The 20,038-nt window shown below is 39.9% G+C and overlaps 1 protein-coding gene across 18 annotated transcripts in view; it reads right to left on the bottom strand.

Annotated features, from left to right (window-relative positions):
* The window catches only part of MARK3 (microtubule affinity regulating kinase 3), a 65,274-nt gene that overhangs the window by 43,700 nt on the left and 1,536 nt on the right, over positions 1 to 20,038 (bottom strand). For 12 of the 18 annotated variants that reach the window (XM_082318731.1, XM_082318722.1, XM_082318711.1 and 9 more), the window contains exons 2-3: positions 8,055 to 8,246; positions 2,019 to 2,072 (exon numbers count right to left, since the gene is read on the bottom strand). The exons of 1 other annotated variant lie outside the window; for it this stretch is intronic. In XM_082318731.1, coding sequence (XP_082174857.1) covers positions 2,019 to 2,072; positions 8,055 to 8,246 — 246 coding nt within the window. Of the gene's footprint in view, positions 1 to 2,018; positions 2,073 to 8,054; positions 8,247 to 16,623; positions 18,525 to 18,643; positions 18,760 to 20,038 lie in introns of all 18 variants that reach the window. 5 more of the 18 variants (XM_082318714.1, XM_082318720.1, XM_082318727.1 and 2 more) reach the window with 4 other exon arrangements.

Raw genomic sequence — 20,038 nt, forward strand, 5'->3', positions numbered from 1 at the left:
ATACCTCAAATATTTTATCGCTCTCTCCAGAAGCGCAAGATCAGAAGCACTTCCATCTTAGCTTCCCCTGCACCTACAGGTCGCGTGCGCGGTTGGCTTCAAATGCACTGAGGCTACGGCACTGCTGAAAGTGCTGGGGGGGAAGGGGCAAGGGTTTGCAAAAAAAGCCTTGATAAAGCAAAATTGCTAAGTAATGAGTTGTGCATTCACTCTGCTTATTGCATTGCCTGCTCTCCTTATTACATGCCTGCTCTGCAGGCATTTAGTTTTAAGAAAATTACTTTCAGTCTTTGAATTGAGAACGCTGACATATCTTGCTAAATTTTTTCTGTGCTCATATAACAAATGAGCTTAGAGAGGAGAGCACAATAGCAATCTCACTCCCCAAATTTTATCTGATTTCCACCCTGCTATTTTGTACTATTCTTCCAGGCTCCCATTTAAGAAACCCAGTAGCAGACAAGGCCAATTTACAAATCACACTTTATAATCTAATTTTCTAAATTGTAAATAAAAATGAAATTACAACGGAGACACGACTGGACACCGAGCAGGCTGAAGCCCAGCAACCAAAGGGCCCACAAGCACACTTCCAGCTTGCGGCCTTGCCAGCTGAACACCTGTGACTTGTAAAAGGTTTGCTTTGTACCTGAATACGAGCTCAAGCTAGCATTACAGCCCAATCTCAAGATAACACCATTTGGAGGATTAAGATTTTATATTTTTGTCTGAAAACACAGCCCCTCTACTTTTCTCTGACCGTTTTTCCCATGCCCTGACCCCTCCCCTTCAGATCACACAGCTTTTGTTTCTCTTCCAAGTGCTTCAAGCATTTAACGATTTTTTCAGGTATTCAAAGTTGCACAGATCTGCCACACAAATCAACTTTATCTAATCCATCATATTACCTAATTTGCATTTCATTTCCTGCCTGCTTACCCAGAAAGTACCAATAACCTCAGGGATTAGGCTGAAAAATATTCTGAGAAAACTGGAACCACATTATCTACTTTTACCCAGTCTACAGAGTCAGTAGGAAGTTGCTACCTGCTCAGATGATGCAGCCTTTCTTCTATAGGTTATTCTTTGCCTCTCAACCAAACCATACAATGTAAGAACTTGTGTGTTTTTCCAATTTACTTTTGCACCATTAATTTTGATAAAAACATCTAGTCACACGATCTTTTTAGTATTTGTATAAAATCCAAATGTGTATATTTTCCAATTTACTCTAGTTATGCTATTTCATTGTTTGCAGGTAAGTTCTGGGTATTCTCTCATTCAAACAGAAATATTGCAAGGAGCTTTTTTATCAAAGTACTCAAAAGTAAATAAAAAGCCTTTGACTGCAGCACTTAAAAGGACAGAGTTAGAAAAGTCCTAGGTAAAAGTGACATTTAAATGTACTTCCTGCAGGCACTCCAAAGCAGACTGGCTTGCTCGATGAAAGAGCAGAATTTATCACTACTTACTAAAATAGATAAGGCGATACAACTGTAACAGCACATTAAACATTTGAGGCTAGAGGGAAGAAACCAGAATAGCCATGCTCCAATTTGTTCCATAAAACTGCAGCACCCTTTCTGCTGCAAACTACGTGGAAGGCATAGATACTGCTTGGCCTTCAGTTCAGAGGCATATTTTCAAGGCCGGTTTAAGAGGACAGAACATAAGCTTTATATTTGTAAGTTTAACAAAGGGACCAGCATGAAGGAGACATGGGGGCACGACACCAAACCACGAACGTCCTCTCTACAGAGCTAGCTATGCTTGGGAGACAAAGGAAGTGGCTAGCACCGCTGTTTTCTCAGTTTACAGCTCTGTACGAGTTCATCTCAAGCAACTGCAGGGTTGTCAAAAATATCTGTTACAAAACTAGTTATTAAATACAGTAGTCAGACGTGTGCAAGGTATGCAATGCTTCAGATTCTCCAGCACAGGCATTCAGGGTTAATGGAAGGAGGTGGCGACACGAAACAAGTTACAATACAGTCAAAAGATTAATTGTAAAAACCTACCTTTTGTAGACTAGTTGGGTTCAGCTGTGTTTTGTCAATTATTTTTATGGCAACCTAAAGGAAGAGTTCATAATCAGTATTTTCCATATGAACAATGCAGTGTTATTACAAGATGGACAAATCCAGTAATGGAAACGGAAAACATGAAATTTACACAAAACCCATTCAAGCTTCTTCAGCAAATTATGTACTTGTATTTAAACCAGAAACATTTGGAATTAACAGCTAAAGTGTAACTCATTTCTACTGCAATAAACTAAACAGGAGAGTGGAAAAAACCTCAGTATTTTAAGCATATTAAGATGAGAGAAGCTCACTTAGTCTTTTGCTTAACATTAAGACCATCACATTTATTCCAGGGGAAGCTCCAACACCAGCCAGTGCCCCGATAGAGAGCAGTGTGCCTACTGATAATATTTACACAGTATAATTACACAACAGATTACACAGTACTGACTGCACATTGGCAGTTTGTGAAGATGCTTCTAACAGCTGAGATTTCAGAGCAAATTGAAAGTAATTCCACACACATTTTGCAAGAACTAAGTTCACCTTTGGAAATTCACTGAATATTTGTATCAATTTGCTCCCTGATGGATATGAAAAGAAATATCATTTGTGCATTAACAAAAACCCACTGGCTGTAGTACAACAATTTGAGTGAGTTCCTTCCTTTACTGGTTCTCATCTTTTCATCAAATACTGCACAGAAATGCTAAAGAACAAAATAGAAATTTCACAAAATAATCAAAAGAGAAATTCAGTACCATGGTAACTAGTCAGAACCTCAAGATTTGAGGCAATGAATAAGCAACAGAGATAGGCTCCCGTGCAATGCAATTTGGATACACGATAAGTTAGAACAGGAAATGTGAATCTTTCTAGAATTACGTGCCAATTGGTATTTTTCCTTTCTAAATTAGAGACTAAACATACCAGAAAAAACTCTGCAGAAGCCAAGGAGATGGTGCCTCTCAAAGAGGCAAGATGCTGCAACTCAGCTGATTATAATACCTCACTGGTGTGAAGCAAGGGCTTTCAATTCCCCTTGAATTTTTGGCTCAAATAGTAGACAATGCTCCTTCCCATGCCACAGCTCCCATTTCCCTGCATCACTTAGTGCTACCTTTGTGATCTCATTAACTTGGGGTTGGCAACATATAGAATAAAGAATATCTTCTATCAAAGCAATTTTATTTCCCTACATTCAAGTGCAAAAATGCATAGATGGATCATCATGATGAAGAGGGTAAGAGAGGAACAGACTGTGCATCACAGAATTCTGTGATGGATATGGTGTTTTCTGAAACTGAGATTCAAGATTCATTTTGAGCCCTTCTAGATACAAGATAGAATGAGATGTCACCAAGAAGCCATCTAAGACTACTTTTGCTTTGGGGAGTATTTTCTTCTAAGGTATGCTACTGAAATTAAAGATCACTACTTCCCGAGGCAAAATTCCATTGCAAAACCTTGAGAAATCACTTCAAAAATACAAACAAGAGATGAACACATTAAGCAATAGGTATTTTTATATTAGCAGCTGTGTACGAAACCAAAAAAGATTTTTATCTCCACCTTTATGCCTGTTGAACTATTGTTACAAAGGTAACAAAGTTATTCACTTCCTGCAATCTCTTATAAATCCATGCTGGATGTAGAGTGACCACTGCTTTTTTCAACAGCAGATAATGTTATCTGAAAGCCACCTGGTGTCCCAAGACTACCCATGCCACAGAAGATGGCTGTTTGCTTGCTAAGTGCATTCCACTCAGAAAAAGTTGCATTTGTGTTCTGAGCTGTACCATTCTGGTCAATCTTTAAAAGATGTAAACTTGTTTCAACCCACGACGTCTTAAGGCATTGGGTTTCTGCAACACAGCTCAACTCTCACACTGTGCATTGGTGCCCGATGGTCAGAGGGGTCTCTGATGCTGGCAAACAAATTCAGCCCTGAAGATACACGGAAGGTACACACCTCAGTTTTCTGAAAGGCAGACTCCCAGGCCTGTTCAGTGCACTAATTATACCCTTGAAGGCAGGATGAATTCAGAGAATTCCTATCCATGTGAACACTGCGAGTACAATGTGTTAACACTGACTTTGAGAGCTTGAACCCATCATCAGAACAGGGAGCAATTTCAGGTGCCTTGATAAGGTCTGCAAATCACAGACAAAGGGAGCCTCCTCTGAAGAACAGTTCTGACAAGCCTGAGAAAGAAAATCCTCTAGTTTACTAAACATAGTTAATAAAGCATCAAATTGCCTTCCAAAGCAGAAACTTTGCTCTCTTTACACAAAGTGAACCTGGAACGGTTTCAAGTATTGTGTGCTATGGCCAATGTTGGAGGAATGCAAGTCCACCTACACCATCACACCGCTGCATCAGCCACGATATTCTGTGTGAGATTGTTAGTAGAATTAAAATTAACTTTGCTTTCACCATTCACAATAACATGACTTAAAACATTCCTCCTACATGACTTGAATGAGGGAGTTAAAGCAATCAGAAGTTGAAACACTGAGCAAGTTGGCCAAACTGCTACCATTCCGAATGTTTTCTCCCTCAAATTTCACTTTTTCCAAGGCAAGAACAGAAAGAAGATGACAATAGATTCCTTGGAGTCAGACTTGGATCCAGAAAGAATCCTGTCTCACTAGGAAACTTCAGCTTTGTGGCTATTAACTGAACACATGACTTTAAAAACAGAAGGACCCATATATTTTTGGCTGTGATTCTAACCACCTCAGTAACAGCAAAAGGTAGTTTTATCTTTTAGATTAATTTTGGCAAGTATGGCAAACTTGTCAGAGGAAATAACCTTTGATAAATTACAACAGAAAATGCATGGCTTAAAGTCAAAGAATTAACAAAAGCAGATTTACAATGAAGATTCTTGGTTTCGAAAGGGCAGACAGACTACAAATAACGCTCTCCTACTCAGGGGATCTCAAAGGAGAGTGTTTCCAAACCCAGCTCCAGCGCAGTGAAGCCAACCCTCCCTCCATACCCGTGCAGTGAGCAGAAGGCCGCGCGCTCCTTGGCAGGACAATTCAACCCCTCAAGTTAGGCTGATGTTCTGATCACCCCCCGAAGGGCTAAACATTTCTCCCTTTCCGTAATTTGAGGCTGAGCTCTCACCATACATCCTCCAGACACACTAAAGATGGAAATGAAAGAGAGTCCTGGAACCTACTCCAGTTGTAAACACGAAAGCTGGATCTCAAGCAACAGGAAAATTCATAGGGAAGGACTCCAGATGTAAGGAGATGAGCAACTACCCTAGAAGAATGCTTGAACAAACATACCCTCCTCCCAAGAAGTGACAGAAAAATGCTGATCTGCTGCATGATTTAGAGGTTAATCAGCGCAGAGATATAAAGAAGGAATTGCCATAAAGTGAAACTGAACTGGACACTTAAAAGGACATTAAGAATAGCCACATAGGTAACAAGAGGATAAGCAGGGTTCAAATACAGCAAGGATACAGTAGAGATGAAAACTCATTTAAGCGTGACTCCCAAAACTAAGCATTTTATTTTAGGTTTTGGTACATAAGATGGAAAAAAGAACAGGAACAAAGACAGGACAGCCAGCAGGAATGAGTGTGTAAGGCAGGAAATCACAAATTCAGGAAGATGAGTGCCGTCTGGCTGAGGCCAGACTGAGAACATTATCCCAGAATTCTTAAGAGTGGCAGGTTTAAAGGAAAAAAAAAAAAAAAAAAAGAACATAAAGCATTCTTGTAGCACAGATTTCTAACATCTATCAAGAACAAAATGGCAGCACAGGTTTAGAAAGTATCAGACTTAACTTTTGTTTTTCCTAGTAGAGCCATTTACCACAAAATTCTTGAGCTCAAAACTTGCAGGGAAAAAATAGGGAAACAGACAGAAGGGTTAAATGCAACATATTTTCCTATAGTTAATTGTGCCCTATGGAAACACACAAGACATGACTATCGGGACTATTGTAAAGCCTCCTCGAGGAGGATGCATGGAAATTATTGAAGTAGAGAAGCTGAAATATGCACAGAGCTTTTTTAATTAAAAAAAAAGGCTAAAGAGATATCAGGTTGGAAATAAATGAGTAAGAGTTTTTCAAGGACAAGACTTGGGACCTATCTTGTTTAATATCTGTATCAGTGGCCTTGGCACGGGGAGTCAAACCATCATGATTAAGTCTGTTGAAGGAGTTAAGAGGCACCATCAAATACAATGGAAAACTGATATAAACAACCTTGGAGATGAGTTAGCAAAGAAAGTGAGATTCAACAAAGTACAAGGTGCTGTTGCTGATCACAACCAAAAAACATCATTGTGACAGCCATGAAAACGGTTAGCACAATCTAAAGATTGATCAGATAAATACTTCCGTAAGGGCAAGGGTAAATTAATGACACTGGGGAAATTGTTATCCAGAATATTGTGAACGATTCTGGTCATACGCATCTAAAATATGTAATTATTATGAATGCTGTACAGTTCACCTAGCAAGACGAGAAACTTTTACTCATCTCTCTTACAAAGAAAAAAAGAGAGTTTAAAATAACCTTCAAGATATTCCTATAAAACTAGCTTAATTGTTCCCTTCAAAGGAATGCCACTCATTCTAGGTAACTAGGACCAATAGCCATGTCCTGGAAAGTATTTATGCTCAGAACTGACTGAATGACATCTATTCCATGAGAGTTAAAGAAACTTAGCACTTAAATCTTCCCAAATTTGGCCAAAGATTTTACACTATCACTTTATTTGTTAAAATTAAAAAAAAAAAAAAAAAAAAAAAAAGAACCAGAGGTCAGCACACAGTTATGTGCAAATAAAAGAAAATGAAGAAAATGTACTTCAATTTTTGCAAAGCAATGTGTGACACGATACCTACCTCCAACTCCTATACCTATAATAATAGCAAAGAAATACTAACCAAGTACTTGCATTTCCTGTGTTAAGTATCAGTAAAAAGAGGAGGCAGTTTAAGTGGAAAGCAATTAACCAAAACCTTTGTCTACGAAGGAGCACTAACTTTAACACCAGAAGACTGCTGATCACTGGAACTGTCAGTTTAAAAAAAAAAAATCCTTCCCAACACCTCTTGCAAAATGTTGTCCCCTCTGTTCCTCCTAGTGCTACTGAACTCCATATTAGCTCAGAAAAAAGAAATTCCCTTAAAGCGCTGCAATAAGCCACATGGCCTTCTTTAAAAGTCCTTGCTGGTATCAACAAACATTTACTTCATTAGACATGTTTGGCAAAAAAAGGTCAACAAGGTGTTTCTCCCTCTTTCAGTAGGTAGAGTTACTATTAATAAAACAGCACCAAGAAACACCTTCATGTAACAAACAGGACTATAGTTCACCAAATCAGAACCATCATTAAGTTCAAGTTAGTAATTACATTGCAATGGCATGCAGAAACTAATTATGGAGCCGAGTTAGACACTATGAAGTGATACAAGGGAAAGCTTGTCTACACCACACAACACTGAGCAAGACACACAAAACGGCTCTGAACAAACTGGAGTGTCTTCCCAAGGCTGCCCAGCACTGCAGACACTAGCAGAACTCCTGGGAGACACATGCTTTGGCAAGAAAATACTGTGTTTGGGCTACTCAGACCGTAATCAAAAAGATATGTTAGTTCTCATTCCTGACTTGCCCTCCAATACAGCCCTGCACTGTGCCATACTGAGACACCAAGAGGCAGTCTTTCCAGCAAGCTTATTTAATTGCTATATATTGAACCCTTTTTTGGGAATGGAGGATTTAGCAGAGAATTCTAGCAGCAAACTTGAACACAATTCAGCTGGGACAGGGATCTGTCAAAAAATACAAATTTAAGAGTCCACCTTCAAGAGCAATTGTTTTGTAATCATTACTAAAAAAAAAATACAGTTTTTCATTCCTGTTTTTTTCTACATCAGAGGCAGTATCTCTAGTAAAATGTGCTAAATATTCACAGACTTACATGATGCTATTCTGAGAGAACCTTCACACCTACAGCAATTCACTACTGTTTACACCCATATCACTTTACCTCTCTGCCAGTTAGGATGTGCCTTGCCAGTTTTACTTTTGCAAAATTCCCCTTTCCAATCGTTTTAAGGAGTCTGTAATTTCCAATATGCGGCTGCTCATCTGCGCAGGAAGCTATAGAGTTCCTGCAGCGAGCTCCAGAGCGCCCAGTTCGAGAGGAAACTTCCTGACGTCCGTCTCCATGGGACATGTGCTGCAATAAAAACATACACAGATAAGGCTGAGGAATAAAGACAAAACACATCAATGATGAGAAGCACACAGCATTCGAAAACATTAGCAACTCCTTTGAAGAAACCTTCAAAGGATCCAACTCAAACTTCAGATTCACGCTGAACTTTGCTCTGATGGGGACAACTAGAGAGGTTCCCAGTTCATAACACAAGAACCATTTCATCACCTGGTAAAGACCCAGTGGAACACCACCTGAACTGCAGCAATAGTCGACCATTTGTAAGTAACTTACACAGACTGCTGAATATGGAACACGGAGGTGTTTGATATTATTTCTGTCTGCATTACTGTGTCTAACTAGAGCAGGAAAGCCTTTGGAAAGGAGACACGAACAAAGCTGTTCCAAAAGTACACACAATAAAATGTTCACCCTTATTGGACAGTTTAATACTACTGATAAAAAAACAAAAGGGTTTTTTTCTCTTGTACTAGACTCCTGTTCCTACAAAACCTCATGACTGAAAATACCCAGGATGGCCTGGAGAACAAGGGAAGAAATCTTACCTAACATATAGAAACCTCAGATATTAATAGGCTGAGCACCAGTTACAGAGATCTGAGATACTGTCTGCAATCTGTTAAGTTCCTTTCACTCACTTTCCCCGAACAGCTATTAATTGTAAAAACGAATGAGTATGTATCACACCTATAATAGCCTTTATTCATTAGATCACATGGTTAAGATAATAGTGAAGTATTTTTTCATTTCCTGACAGCCTGTTTACAAAAGAGCAGGTCCCCTCATGTCCCTTAGCTCTCAAGTCACAGTTGAGGTCTATACACCAACCTCACTAATTAAAGTATTAGTTAGAAATGCTCAGTAGTCTGCAAATGTGGAGCAAACGTCTGGCTACGCAGAAGATGACACGCTAAATTCAGAGTCATCCAAGAAATCCCAGATCTTGCTCTTCTGCTACTACTCTTCTTGCTGAAACCCAGCAGGGACAACCAAAAACCCGGCATACAGCAACACTCAGTCTGCAAATCACTGTAGCAGAAGGATGTGAGATCATAACTCAAGAGCTAACAACCATAGTACAGGCACAAATGAACAAATCCATGCTTGAATGACGCTTGGCAAGTTTCACACTCTATTTAATAACCTGATGTAACCTTGTGACCACGTACTCTGGCATCTTAAGTTCCTTGGTTTGTTAATTTGAGTGCAACAGCTGTGATCAAATTATTTTTAAAAACACATTCATTTCATTTAAGAAATACTACTGATAGAAGTCTACAGCAACTCTTGGAAAATTGTTTCAATAGTTACTGTTTTAAAAAACACACACACACACACACTGTGGTGCATATAATGTTTTAGTATCAATCTGGCTTTAGCTTCTCCTTACTGCCTGGCTACTGCATTGTCACCAGATTTGTACTTCCCATATAGGTACCTAATTACTATGATCACATTATCCATTCATTTTATTAAAAGTTTCATATATATATTGAGTTCCCTAAACAGGCTGCTGTAAGAATGATTAAAGACAAGGAAACATTTCTTGTAGTTCTTTTCAGAACCCTCTCCTATTTTTCTAACATCTTTTTGTGGGGCTCATGCTAGAACTGGACATGCCATACCAACAGTAGGTACAGTAGGACTAAACACAGGGACTGCATCTTCTGTTCAGCACTCCACTGATTTTACACGGACAGAACTAGCCTTCTTGGCAGAAGATCATCTGTAAATGATCACCCAACACTGACCCTAACTCTTTTTAAGAATTATTGCATCCCATTCCCTTAATGGGAATGACTTTCCCAGACACATAATGACTTTCATTCCTGGTTCCTTACATGCATGTCACATTTAGCTGAAGTGAAATGCAGAGTTTCCTTACATGCAGGTTATTACGTGTTCCCGATGATTGGCCCATCCTGCCCTATTTAATATTCTAGCAATCTTTACCCTAGTTTTCAGAAGCAGTAGTATACATTTCTTCCAAACCACTAACAACTGGCACAGGAACAAGAAGCACACCCATAACAAGATCCAGTAAAAATTCAATGCTTGGTAACAATTCATTGTTCTCAACAATATCTCGAGACCTGTAACAACTGGATAAGTGTTTATTGATCAATAATTCAAGGAGAGGAAGGACAAGAGCAGTCACCCAGCTGAAGGAACTACTAAAGCCAGTGAAATCCTGTATCAACAATCTCACTGTTTTGCATGCCCTTAATGCCAGGCTGGTGCTGGTTGTGCAGGCCATCTTATTTACCCCTGTATGTACTGGCACAGCAATGCCAATCCTCTATACCTCCCCAAACTTTGACTTCTAACAAACCTTGCAGCACACAATGCAGAGAACTTCTCTGTCAGCTCCTTTGGTACCTTCAAGTGTCAAATTATTCAGGCCAGCTAGAAAAAAGCAGCAACTGCTGATGCTAGATGCTAACGTCCTCCTACATTGCTGCCCCCAGTGACCAGGGATTGGGATGTTCTGTACAGGCCCAGGAGGATACTTCTTGGACATACTAGAAGAAGGCTCACTTTTAGTTCAAGTACAGCATCCCAGGAATACAGCTGTACTACTTACATTGCACTACCCTGAGCTGATAACCTACCTCGGAAAAAGAAGTGTATCAGAACTATTTAGACTCCAGCCCTTTCACACCTGGATCCGTGGCACAGGCGCAGAAGCTGGCTTCAGCAAGAGCCAGCCTGCCTCCAAGCAGGGCTTATTAGCTTAGGCTCTCCAGCAGACAGATTCAGCAAGTAAGATGCTTTTGAACCACACAGCTGACTCAAAACAGAGTATCTGCACCTGTGCTGTCTTGTGCTTGAACTAATAAACTGTTAGACCTGAGCTAGCTTAGGAGGCAGTTGAGACATGGGCATGAGGTACTATGTATTCCCAAACCAGAGGACCTGTGTATAGGTTATTCAGAACTGATCTTACTCATATCCTACTTCACATAAACAATATTAGGTAAAAGAAAGATTCTGTTATACTAATAAATTCTATTCCACATATGAAACCACCCCAGTTAACACATCTTGAGAACTTCACTGTCCTCTGTTGAGGAATGACTTCTTGTGTCCTATAATTTTTTTTCACGCTTTCTAGCTTTGCACTTAAAGGGAGGACTTAACAGCTGTGAACTTACTTGGACTAGCATTGATAAATTTAACACCATCTCCTTGTATGGAGGTTTGCATTTCCACCCTAACCCAAATTATTTCTTTTCAAGAATATGACCTTTTTCAGCTGTGTTTTTTTTAATATCAAGCTGTGTGCTCCTAAGTAGTTCAGTTCTCTCCAACTGACTTGCTCATAGCCATGTTTCACTCTGTAGAAATCTGTCCATTTGCAACCGTATCGAATTTGGACTTTATTTCACTTCACATAAGTAAAACTATCAGCAAGTCTTTCCTCTGTCAAATACAAGATTATTATATTGAACAGAACACAAGCTTTCTAAAAACTGCAGAAAACAGCTTCCCGGTTTCAACATGGATTTTCTTTTGCTTATGGAAATGAAGGAAGAGGCCTTGGTAGCATACAGTACTAACAGGCATAAACTCAAAACCGAGTAAAAGCGTTTCTCCCACCCAAATCATTTTCAAGAAGCCATGATAGGTAGATGGGAAGCTAAATGGTGTAGGCAAAAAGCAAAAATATACATGATCCAGGAAAAGTTCAAGTCACACATTGGCTTGTAAGGCACTTGGCTGTACTCAGCTACCTCCCTGGGTAGTTTCCTCAGCAAACAGATTAATAGCTCCAGTCTCAGCCCGGAGAAACAGTAATAGCATCCTCTGGTCTCTAAATTGAGATGCAGGTCATTTCTCTTTTCCCAAGCAGACCCACAGCTCTGCAGATTTTGCCTCCCTCACCCCTGAAGATTCTGTTCAGTTTCAGGGTTCTTTCCCAGGTCCACATTTATATGGCTTCAACAAGAAAGGGGAGCTGTCTTAAAAACATAAGATTTAAAACAAGCATGTGTTTATTTGTAGTAAGTTTCCATACATCGTGGTAGGTGAGCTGTATCTCCTGGACGTGCATTCTGTGCAAGGGGAACACTCGTTCATGACGCTCACCACGGCTGAGGGATTCCCAAAGGACCCGTCTTCACGCAAAGAAAGACCATTATACTGCAGATGGGGAACTGAAGCAAGGAGACTGGGTACTTTGTGCGGCTTCAGGCTAGCCAGAGTCATCATGTCTTCTGAAAGATAAGTCTCCTGAAATCCACCCATGACAAGACAGCACTTTCTTCCATATCTTGACATGTATCAGGTTCCATTTCAAGATCTTTTAAATATTTTAAGGGGGGGGAGGGGCTTGCACATAGGAGGACTCCCTAAAAACCTATGCATTTTCAAGCCAACAAGACAACCTCTCATAAAAAAAAAAAGCAGCATTCTCCTCCTCCCCCCAGCCCCACCCTGGTATTACTCAACCCAGAAATGGAGTAAAACATCTCCATTTGTGCAAGACCTTACTGCGAGGGAGGGACTGAGCCTAAGACCAACTATATTTGGAACACAATGCAAAACCCACCTTTTCGCAAAAGCCTTCCCCCAATGATGAGCCGACATCCTTTCATAGCCAGATAATGATTAGCATGAAGAGAAAGAAAAAGAAAAGGAAAGAAAGTAAAAAGCAAATGAAGTATGAAGGTGCTGATAACTGAAATCTTTTTGGTAGATGTTAGCTTTATCCAGTATCGGTATGATTAGCGATATCTTAACATTCAGAGCATTAGAAACACACAGGGCAGAGGAGGACCAATATCAAAGTTCTTATACTGCTTAAGAAGGTGCCAACAGCTGAGAAAAACCTGGAAGAGACAGAATCTGATATCCATTCGAAGAGCTGAAAAACATTAAGAAATTAGAATGCCCAAGACCTGCAAAAATCCATGTTTATTTACAGTAAGTAGGAAGCTTTCTTTCTAAAACAGGGAGGACAAACTGTATCAACATTTTTTTAAAAGCATTTATTTTATACAATAGTGAAAACTACCTTCTCATCAGCCAAATGAACTAATAAAATGTAATCTTACAAAAGTCTCTAGGAATGTTTATTGCCTTAGCTGTTACGTCATCTTTGTATGAAATACTATGAAGTGATATTATAGAATTTCTTGGAAAGCTGTCAGACCAGTAACAACCATGACAGCCTCACTCAATTCAGCATTTTTAATTATAATTAAGAAAAAATTGCACTTAAAGCCTATCCTTTACAATGTTAATAATCTAAACATTCCAGGACATGATGAACATTTGAGACACTAAATTGCTTCATTACCCTAACTTGGGCACACAACATATAAATACAGGATAATTTCTGGATGTGCACTCCCCACCAGCACTCTTATTTATAGAAAAACCTATCAGGAAACATATCACAGTTTTTTAAAACACAAAAGTATTTTAAATGAAACATGCGAAGACAAATTTCACTGTAGCCCTTCCTAACGATGTGTTGTATTTTATTTCCCATTTATCATTAACATCTTTAAAAACATACAGATTGCTGAGTACTACTCAGCGTAAGAGAAAAAAGGTTAGCCCCAAGGATATTCACAGAGGTAGTGCCTTATTGCGCAGATATATCAGTGAAACAGCACAGCAGGGCATCCTGCGACTGCTGACGAAGGAATTCTACTGGAAAGTCAAAACACAGACTTACATTTCTGGCAACCACCAAGAGGTGTCACAGCAAACACTCAGCCATAATTGTCTATATACCAGTTACTGCTCTGGGAATCCCTAAGTAATCATATGTTATAAAATATTACATTATTTTACTATATTATAAAATAGGAAGACATCAGCTGAAGATGTCCTGCACTTGTCCTGATCTTACTTCCCTCCTACCACTGACCAGGGCACAAATCAGGACACGGAGCAAGGTGGGTTTTATCAGACTCAGTATGCCCGTGCCGATGTTTGCATAACCAATTCTTTGGTTCCAACACACATAATTAAAAAGCAGCTTTTAGACTAGCTTGCTACATAATCAGTCTTAAGCGTGAACAGTCACGGCTTCCATCTCATGAAATTTTAAATGCTGTCCTACAAAGGAAAATGCTATCCAATGTGGCACTGAAGTTATCAATCCATGAAGGCAGATTTATTCACCGAAGTGTGCTACAGCCCTACCATTATGGATGCTGTGATCGACTGGAACAACTGAGAGGATCAGAGCTCAGCAAGAGAGACAGACCTTCTAGAAATGCATTATAGCTGATAAAGGAGAAAAAACACTAATTTGGATGCTTCCATTGTCAAAAGGTGAAGAATTCGCTGCGCAATTCTCAGCCTACCATAGTACTCATTCATTTAACTGGTACGACACTTCATGAAAATGAGTGGCTAGTTTAATTAGGTCATATTTGTCAAACAACCAATTTAAAGGGAGAACCTGAAGAGTAAATACAGTCTTTAGCACACACAGGCTATACCTCTTGACACACATTCCTAATTCTCCCAAACCTCAGCAGAGAGGGCGAAATAAAGGAAAAAATAAAAAAAACCAACAGGAGTAACAGTCAGGACAAGGCAGCTACAGCTCAAACTGAGCACAGCAATGCAACTCCCTACACTGGGCAGCCTGATGGAGGCGGACAGTATGGACTGACATACAGGAGGCTTTCACTTGGCAGAGGGAGCATTGCTGGCCAAAGCCAATGCTTGCACGCTCACAGTTCTGGCCACAAACCAGCGGTGGGAAGAGCCAGTGACAACTGCACCCTTGCCCTGAAGATCAGAGTGGGAGAGCACCAACAGCAAAGCACTAACAGCCTTCAGCGCAGGAAGGACGCTCCCCTTTGCAGGCATACAGGGTCCGGCTCAGGAGTCCTTTCCACGGATAACCGCTACAGCCTCTGCCCATGTATTTGACATCATTTGGTTCATACTCTATACTGCATACGAAAAAGAGTGAATCTGTAATTCCATGATTAGCACTGAACAACACAACAGTGAAGAAATCCTGCTTATATAATCAAAAAGATAAGTCTGGTGCCAGTTAGAAAAGCTTTTTAAAAGCTCTTTTGTTGCTTCACATTATCAAGATCTGACATTCATCATATCTTTCCAGCCAAAGTTTCTTTACTGCTGATTAAAATGGATATTTATTGACATCAGCCTGGGGAATAATAGCTGAAGAGCCAACCATATTCTATTCTTTATCAACAATACTGCCAACTAAGTTGTTTCCAGAATCATCACTGTCAGTAATTACATGCTAAACAAAAAAAACCCTCACCGTTGGTTTTAAAAGACCACATTGAGCTTGCAGATAGAAAACTTTGTTTAGGCTTTAACCCTGCATGAACAAATTTTATTTGAAAGTTAATTTTTGTTTATATGTATATATACATACACACACAGAGCTCAACAAGTTGCTGCTTTACGGGCCAAGAATTCTTCTTAACCCAAGGGTTTCATCCAGGAGACTGACTGGAGTATTACCACAGGTGTACTCAGTACCTTTCAGGTTTATCTTTTAAGAGCAGTAAGCACCTATTCATCATACGTTCTAAAGATTTTTAGTGGCATGTGATCTCCACGCTAAGCAGAGCCAACCTTGATATGCCATGAGCCCGAAAAAAAAAGCGAGCTCCATTTTTGATCTGGCTGGCATCCAGGAGGCAGCATTACTTGACTGAGAAGAAGAGGAAGTTGCAGACACATGCTACTTATATATCATACGAAATGGAGATCTGGAGAGACAAATGCCTCCACTCTTAGTATTCCTTTGACTTGAGTCACCTGAGACGTGTAGTCAACAGGAATTGTCTGCTTACGTCGACGTGAAGACGTCTTTTGACTAGAATTAAAATGGAGAATCGAGCAGGTAAGGATATTAGGTGAGTGGGTAAGAAAGCCTAGGAAGAAGTCTACGAAGTTTAGTGTAGTAAACCCCATATTTCCTCTCGTTTATTTCCTTCCAATAATTTCTGTAGTTGTGTTCTGTTTTTCAGACTGCTACTTCTCAGGCCACAATTTTAAGTCACATTCAGTGGTGCTAATAAAATACATGAACTAAGCCTGACTTTTTAACAACTTCTGGAATAAGGTTCTGTAGCTTAGTTTTTCTGTTACTGAAATAATGTAAAAAAGGAAAACAGGAAGTTTCTTTTCAGGAGCAGAATAGCACGATTTGTGAAACGTGGACCACTGCAGTTATACGTCTGTCTTTGTAGTTGTGGCACAACTCAAGTTATCATAGCTACAGGGTGCTGTGCTATGACTGGCTTAAACCAAACCAAAACAAAAATAGTAAGAAGCATTTCTAGCCTTCCCCACCTGAACTGGACCTTCCCATCCTCTCTATGTCAGTATTTGCAGCCACACAGAATGGGGATAAACCCACCTTTCTTAAGGGTTCGTTTCAGTCAGATCAGAGAGCCGACCAGACTCGTCGCACAGCCCCGCAGAAATTAGTGCTGGCACAAACCACGGGTGGGAAGAGGCAGCCAAGGCTGACGCCCCCAGCAGCCTCCGATCCGTCCCAGCTGACAGTGAAACCAAAGGATTAAACACCACGGCACAGGCTGTTTAGCAGAGCTGAAGAATGAAAGCTCTCGCTTCAAAATGTGAAAATACTAACAGTCAGTGACTCGCAACGTCACGCAACCTAATCGGGTATTTTTTGAGTACAAACACAATATTGGACCTATCAGGCATCCCAGGCGGTAAGAAATGCACAAAAAGCATTTTCCTGCTCTGTGAAAATTTCGAATTAAAAAAATACATCCCAGATGAATTCCTAAAACATATTTTATTTCTAGTTATTTTGCCACCTTCACCTAATTTAATTCAAACCAGAACATTTATGACAACTGGTGAAAAACATGGAAGAACGTAGATGGTCCCTGTATAAGAAAATCTACCAGAACTCTTGGCCGCAGGCATGATTCCCTCCTCACTTGCTTCTCAAAAAAAAACCAAACCAAAACAAAAAAACCCAAACCAACAGGATTTCATGCTACGGAAGAAAGCATTCCAATTACAGATCTATTTGTAATAGGAGAAGACTGATAAATAATATATAGAATAATGCAAGCTTGCATATTGTCTGCAAATGCTCAAATGCATTTCATAGCTAATTGGTAATAAATCAAAAGGTACTGCACTAACCTTCACAGTATCTTAAAAGTAAATTTTTGAACCTAACCCTGCCTTTACTAAACCTTTTTAAATAAAAAAAAAAAATTAAATTAGATACTTTTGCTGCACAGAATCCTTTTGTACAAGCTTGTACAAGCACAGTTGCCATCACACTGGCATTTTTCAATAGCTAATTTTTCACATTAGGCACAGTCATGGAGATAAAAGTATATTTTAGTCTCGCTTTTCCTCAAATTACTTAAATTTTTAATTCAGATTGGCCTGCAGTACTAACATTCAAAACAGTTACCTTTTTTCTGCCAGAAACACAGCTGTGCAATGGACACAGAGGTTCAAATTAAACTGTTTAGTCTAAGATTTTTCTTTTCTATTTCATGCTCTTAAAAAAAATTATCTGCCAACCTCCATACCACCTCTATTTCCTTGTTTCCATCTACAGTTCTCCATCATCTTGCCATTCTTTGGGAATGTTTTTTAATGAATATTTGTCCTACTCTCCACAATCTTGTTTCTTCTGCTCCTATTTCTTTGTCCTCCATCCTGCCATATGCACATTCCTCTGTGCCTCCTCTTTTGTTTTCCACCATCTACCTTCCTTTACCATTGCATTTGCACACTCTTTCCTCCTCCATCTTCTCTCCCTTCCTCCTCATCACTAGTAAAACAAGTTTACTCATTCTTCTGTCACCTACAGGTCCTTAGTCTGTGTCTGCCTTGTCTCCCGGTTTTGGATGAAGGAGGTCTCTGCTGCCTCTGTTGCTTTTCCTCCCACACGCAGAACATAATTCTGTAGAAGACAGAGAAGATCTGATCCTCTCATTCGCTTCTGTCCCCTGAGCAGCTGGCAGCCATTACTGCACAAGACATGGCCAGCGAGGAGCTGCTCCACCTTTGCAGTGAGAAGCCAGCTCATCGCAGGCCAACAGCCAGCTTCCAACTGTCCGAGTGTGAAGTTCCTATGATCACAGATCATCTGGGATGCCTTTCCTCTCAAAACCAGGTGACTCGGAGCCAAATTCTTTAATCTCAAAGGCACTAAAGGCTTGATAGCTCTGAGTGGCTTTTGGGGAAAGTCACTGTGACAGTATTTCCACTTCAGCAGTACGTGCATGAAGCGGCTCGATAAGAAGTGGTATACACTGCCTTAAAAAAAAAGAAAAAAAAAATCAAGTACTGACAGTTAGACCTTGTCTGTTCAACAGGAGTTGCCAACCACTGAACGTGGTTAACTGCAAGCATAGACAATGATAATTTACGCTCACCGTCATTCTGGAGGCTAACTTCATTTTCAAAACTGCAAGTATAGGCACGGATAAGCTATGATCAGCACGCTTCAACCAGATTCCACACCAGCCAAGCCTCTGTCAGCAGTGGTAACCTTCCAAGCAGAGAGAAGGCGTTAAGGGGGTCCACGACCACGGCCCAAAGCCTGTCTGAATACCTTGGCACCTCTTACGCCTCTTCCCAGCTGAGCTTCAGAGAGTCCTATGAATATGAACTAATTAGACTTCTCTTATGTGAAAGAGAATCAAGGGCTCCATTTACCTGCCAACACAATACACCCAGCTTTGGGGTAGAAGAACAGCTAGCTGAAGTATCAAAATCGTCACATTTGGTATTAAAAAAAAAAAAAAAAAAAAGAGAGACTTGGCATTCACAACTGTAGAGGTAATTCACACAGACTAAACGTCAGATTCCAATTTAGTTTTAAGCAAGGCTGAAAAGAATGCGTTTTGGTGAATTTCTAGATAGCTGATGGCCAGAACATGAGAGACAGCTTCTTGAGGGATACGGTATTGTAGTGAGGGGGTCGGTTCAATGGATTTGGTGATTACTCAGATTAATCACTCCCTGTCAATATCGCTACCTACAGGTATTTCTGTGGTCACCAGCCCAGATTACAGCCGTTGAAAGATAGGCCTTAATCTAAACCTAAGGCAATTCGTCTGCAAGCAAGACAATCCCCATATGTTAAATTACAAAGATTACTAAAGAGAAGTGTTAGACCAATATTTTGGAAGTGAGAACAAGGTGCCTTAAGTGGAAGACATGTAAAAAAATCTAACTTCAAGTGCTAGAACACACAGCTTGTGAATAATGTATTTCCTCGAGCACATACCAAGTCTTTCCACCGTTATCCATAGCAGAGTTTAAATTAATTACGTTAGAGAACTTGATCGAAGACTTTCTAAAATGATTTACTGGGTGGCCTCCACACATACACGTGGAGCTTGAAGACCTTAGTCAGGTTTGCTTATAGACTAAAGCAATTATCTGAATAAACTTTGTATAGTATTTTGTAGAGTATGCTACAACTTCAATTCTCCCCATGGCATAGGAAGGGCCGCATAATTTTTTAATTATTTTCTTCCACAAGGCAGGAAGCTCATTGAGATTTTACAAATAAATATGCTTAGCTGGCTTTTTGCTCAATACAGCCCTTAGCCTGCAGGTTGCATCTAGTGCTAAAACAAATAAAGATCACAGAAGTTAGAAGTGCCTATTATGTCAATAAAATCTAAATCCCTAGTAATGCAGTAATTGTTCCATGCAGCATGTTTTCTAATGCTTTGTCTGGTCTTGTTTTAAACAATGGGGCTACCATCACTTTTCTTGGACTATTTATGGTCTGGAACAATCCAACAGTTTTTCCTGAT

This window comes from Platalea leucorodia, assembly GCF_965183815.1.
Source record: "Platalea leucorodia genome assembly, chromosome: 7".
NCBI classification, from domain to species: Eukaryota; Metazoa; Chordata; class Aves; order Pelecaniformes; family Threskiornithidae; genus Platalea; species Platalea leucorodia.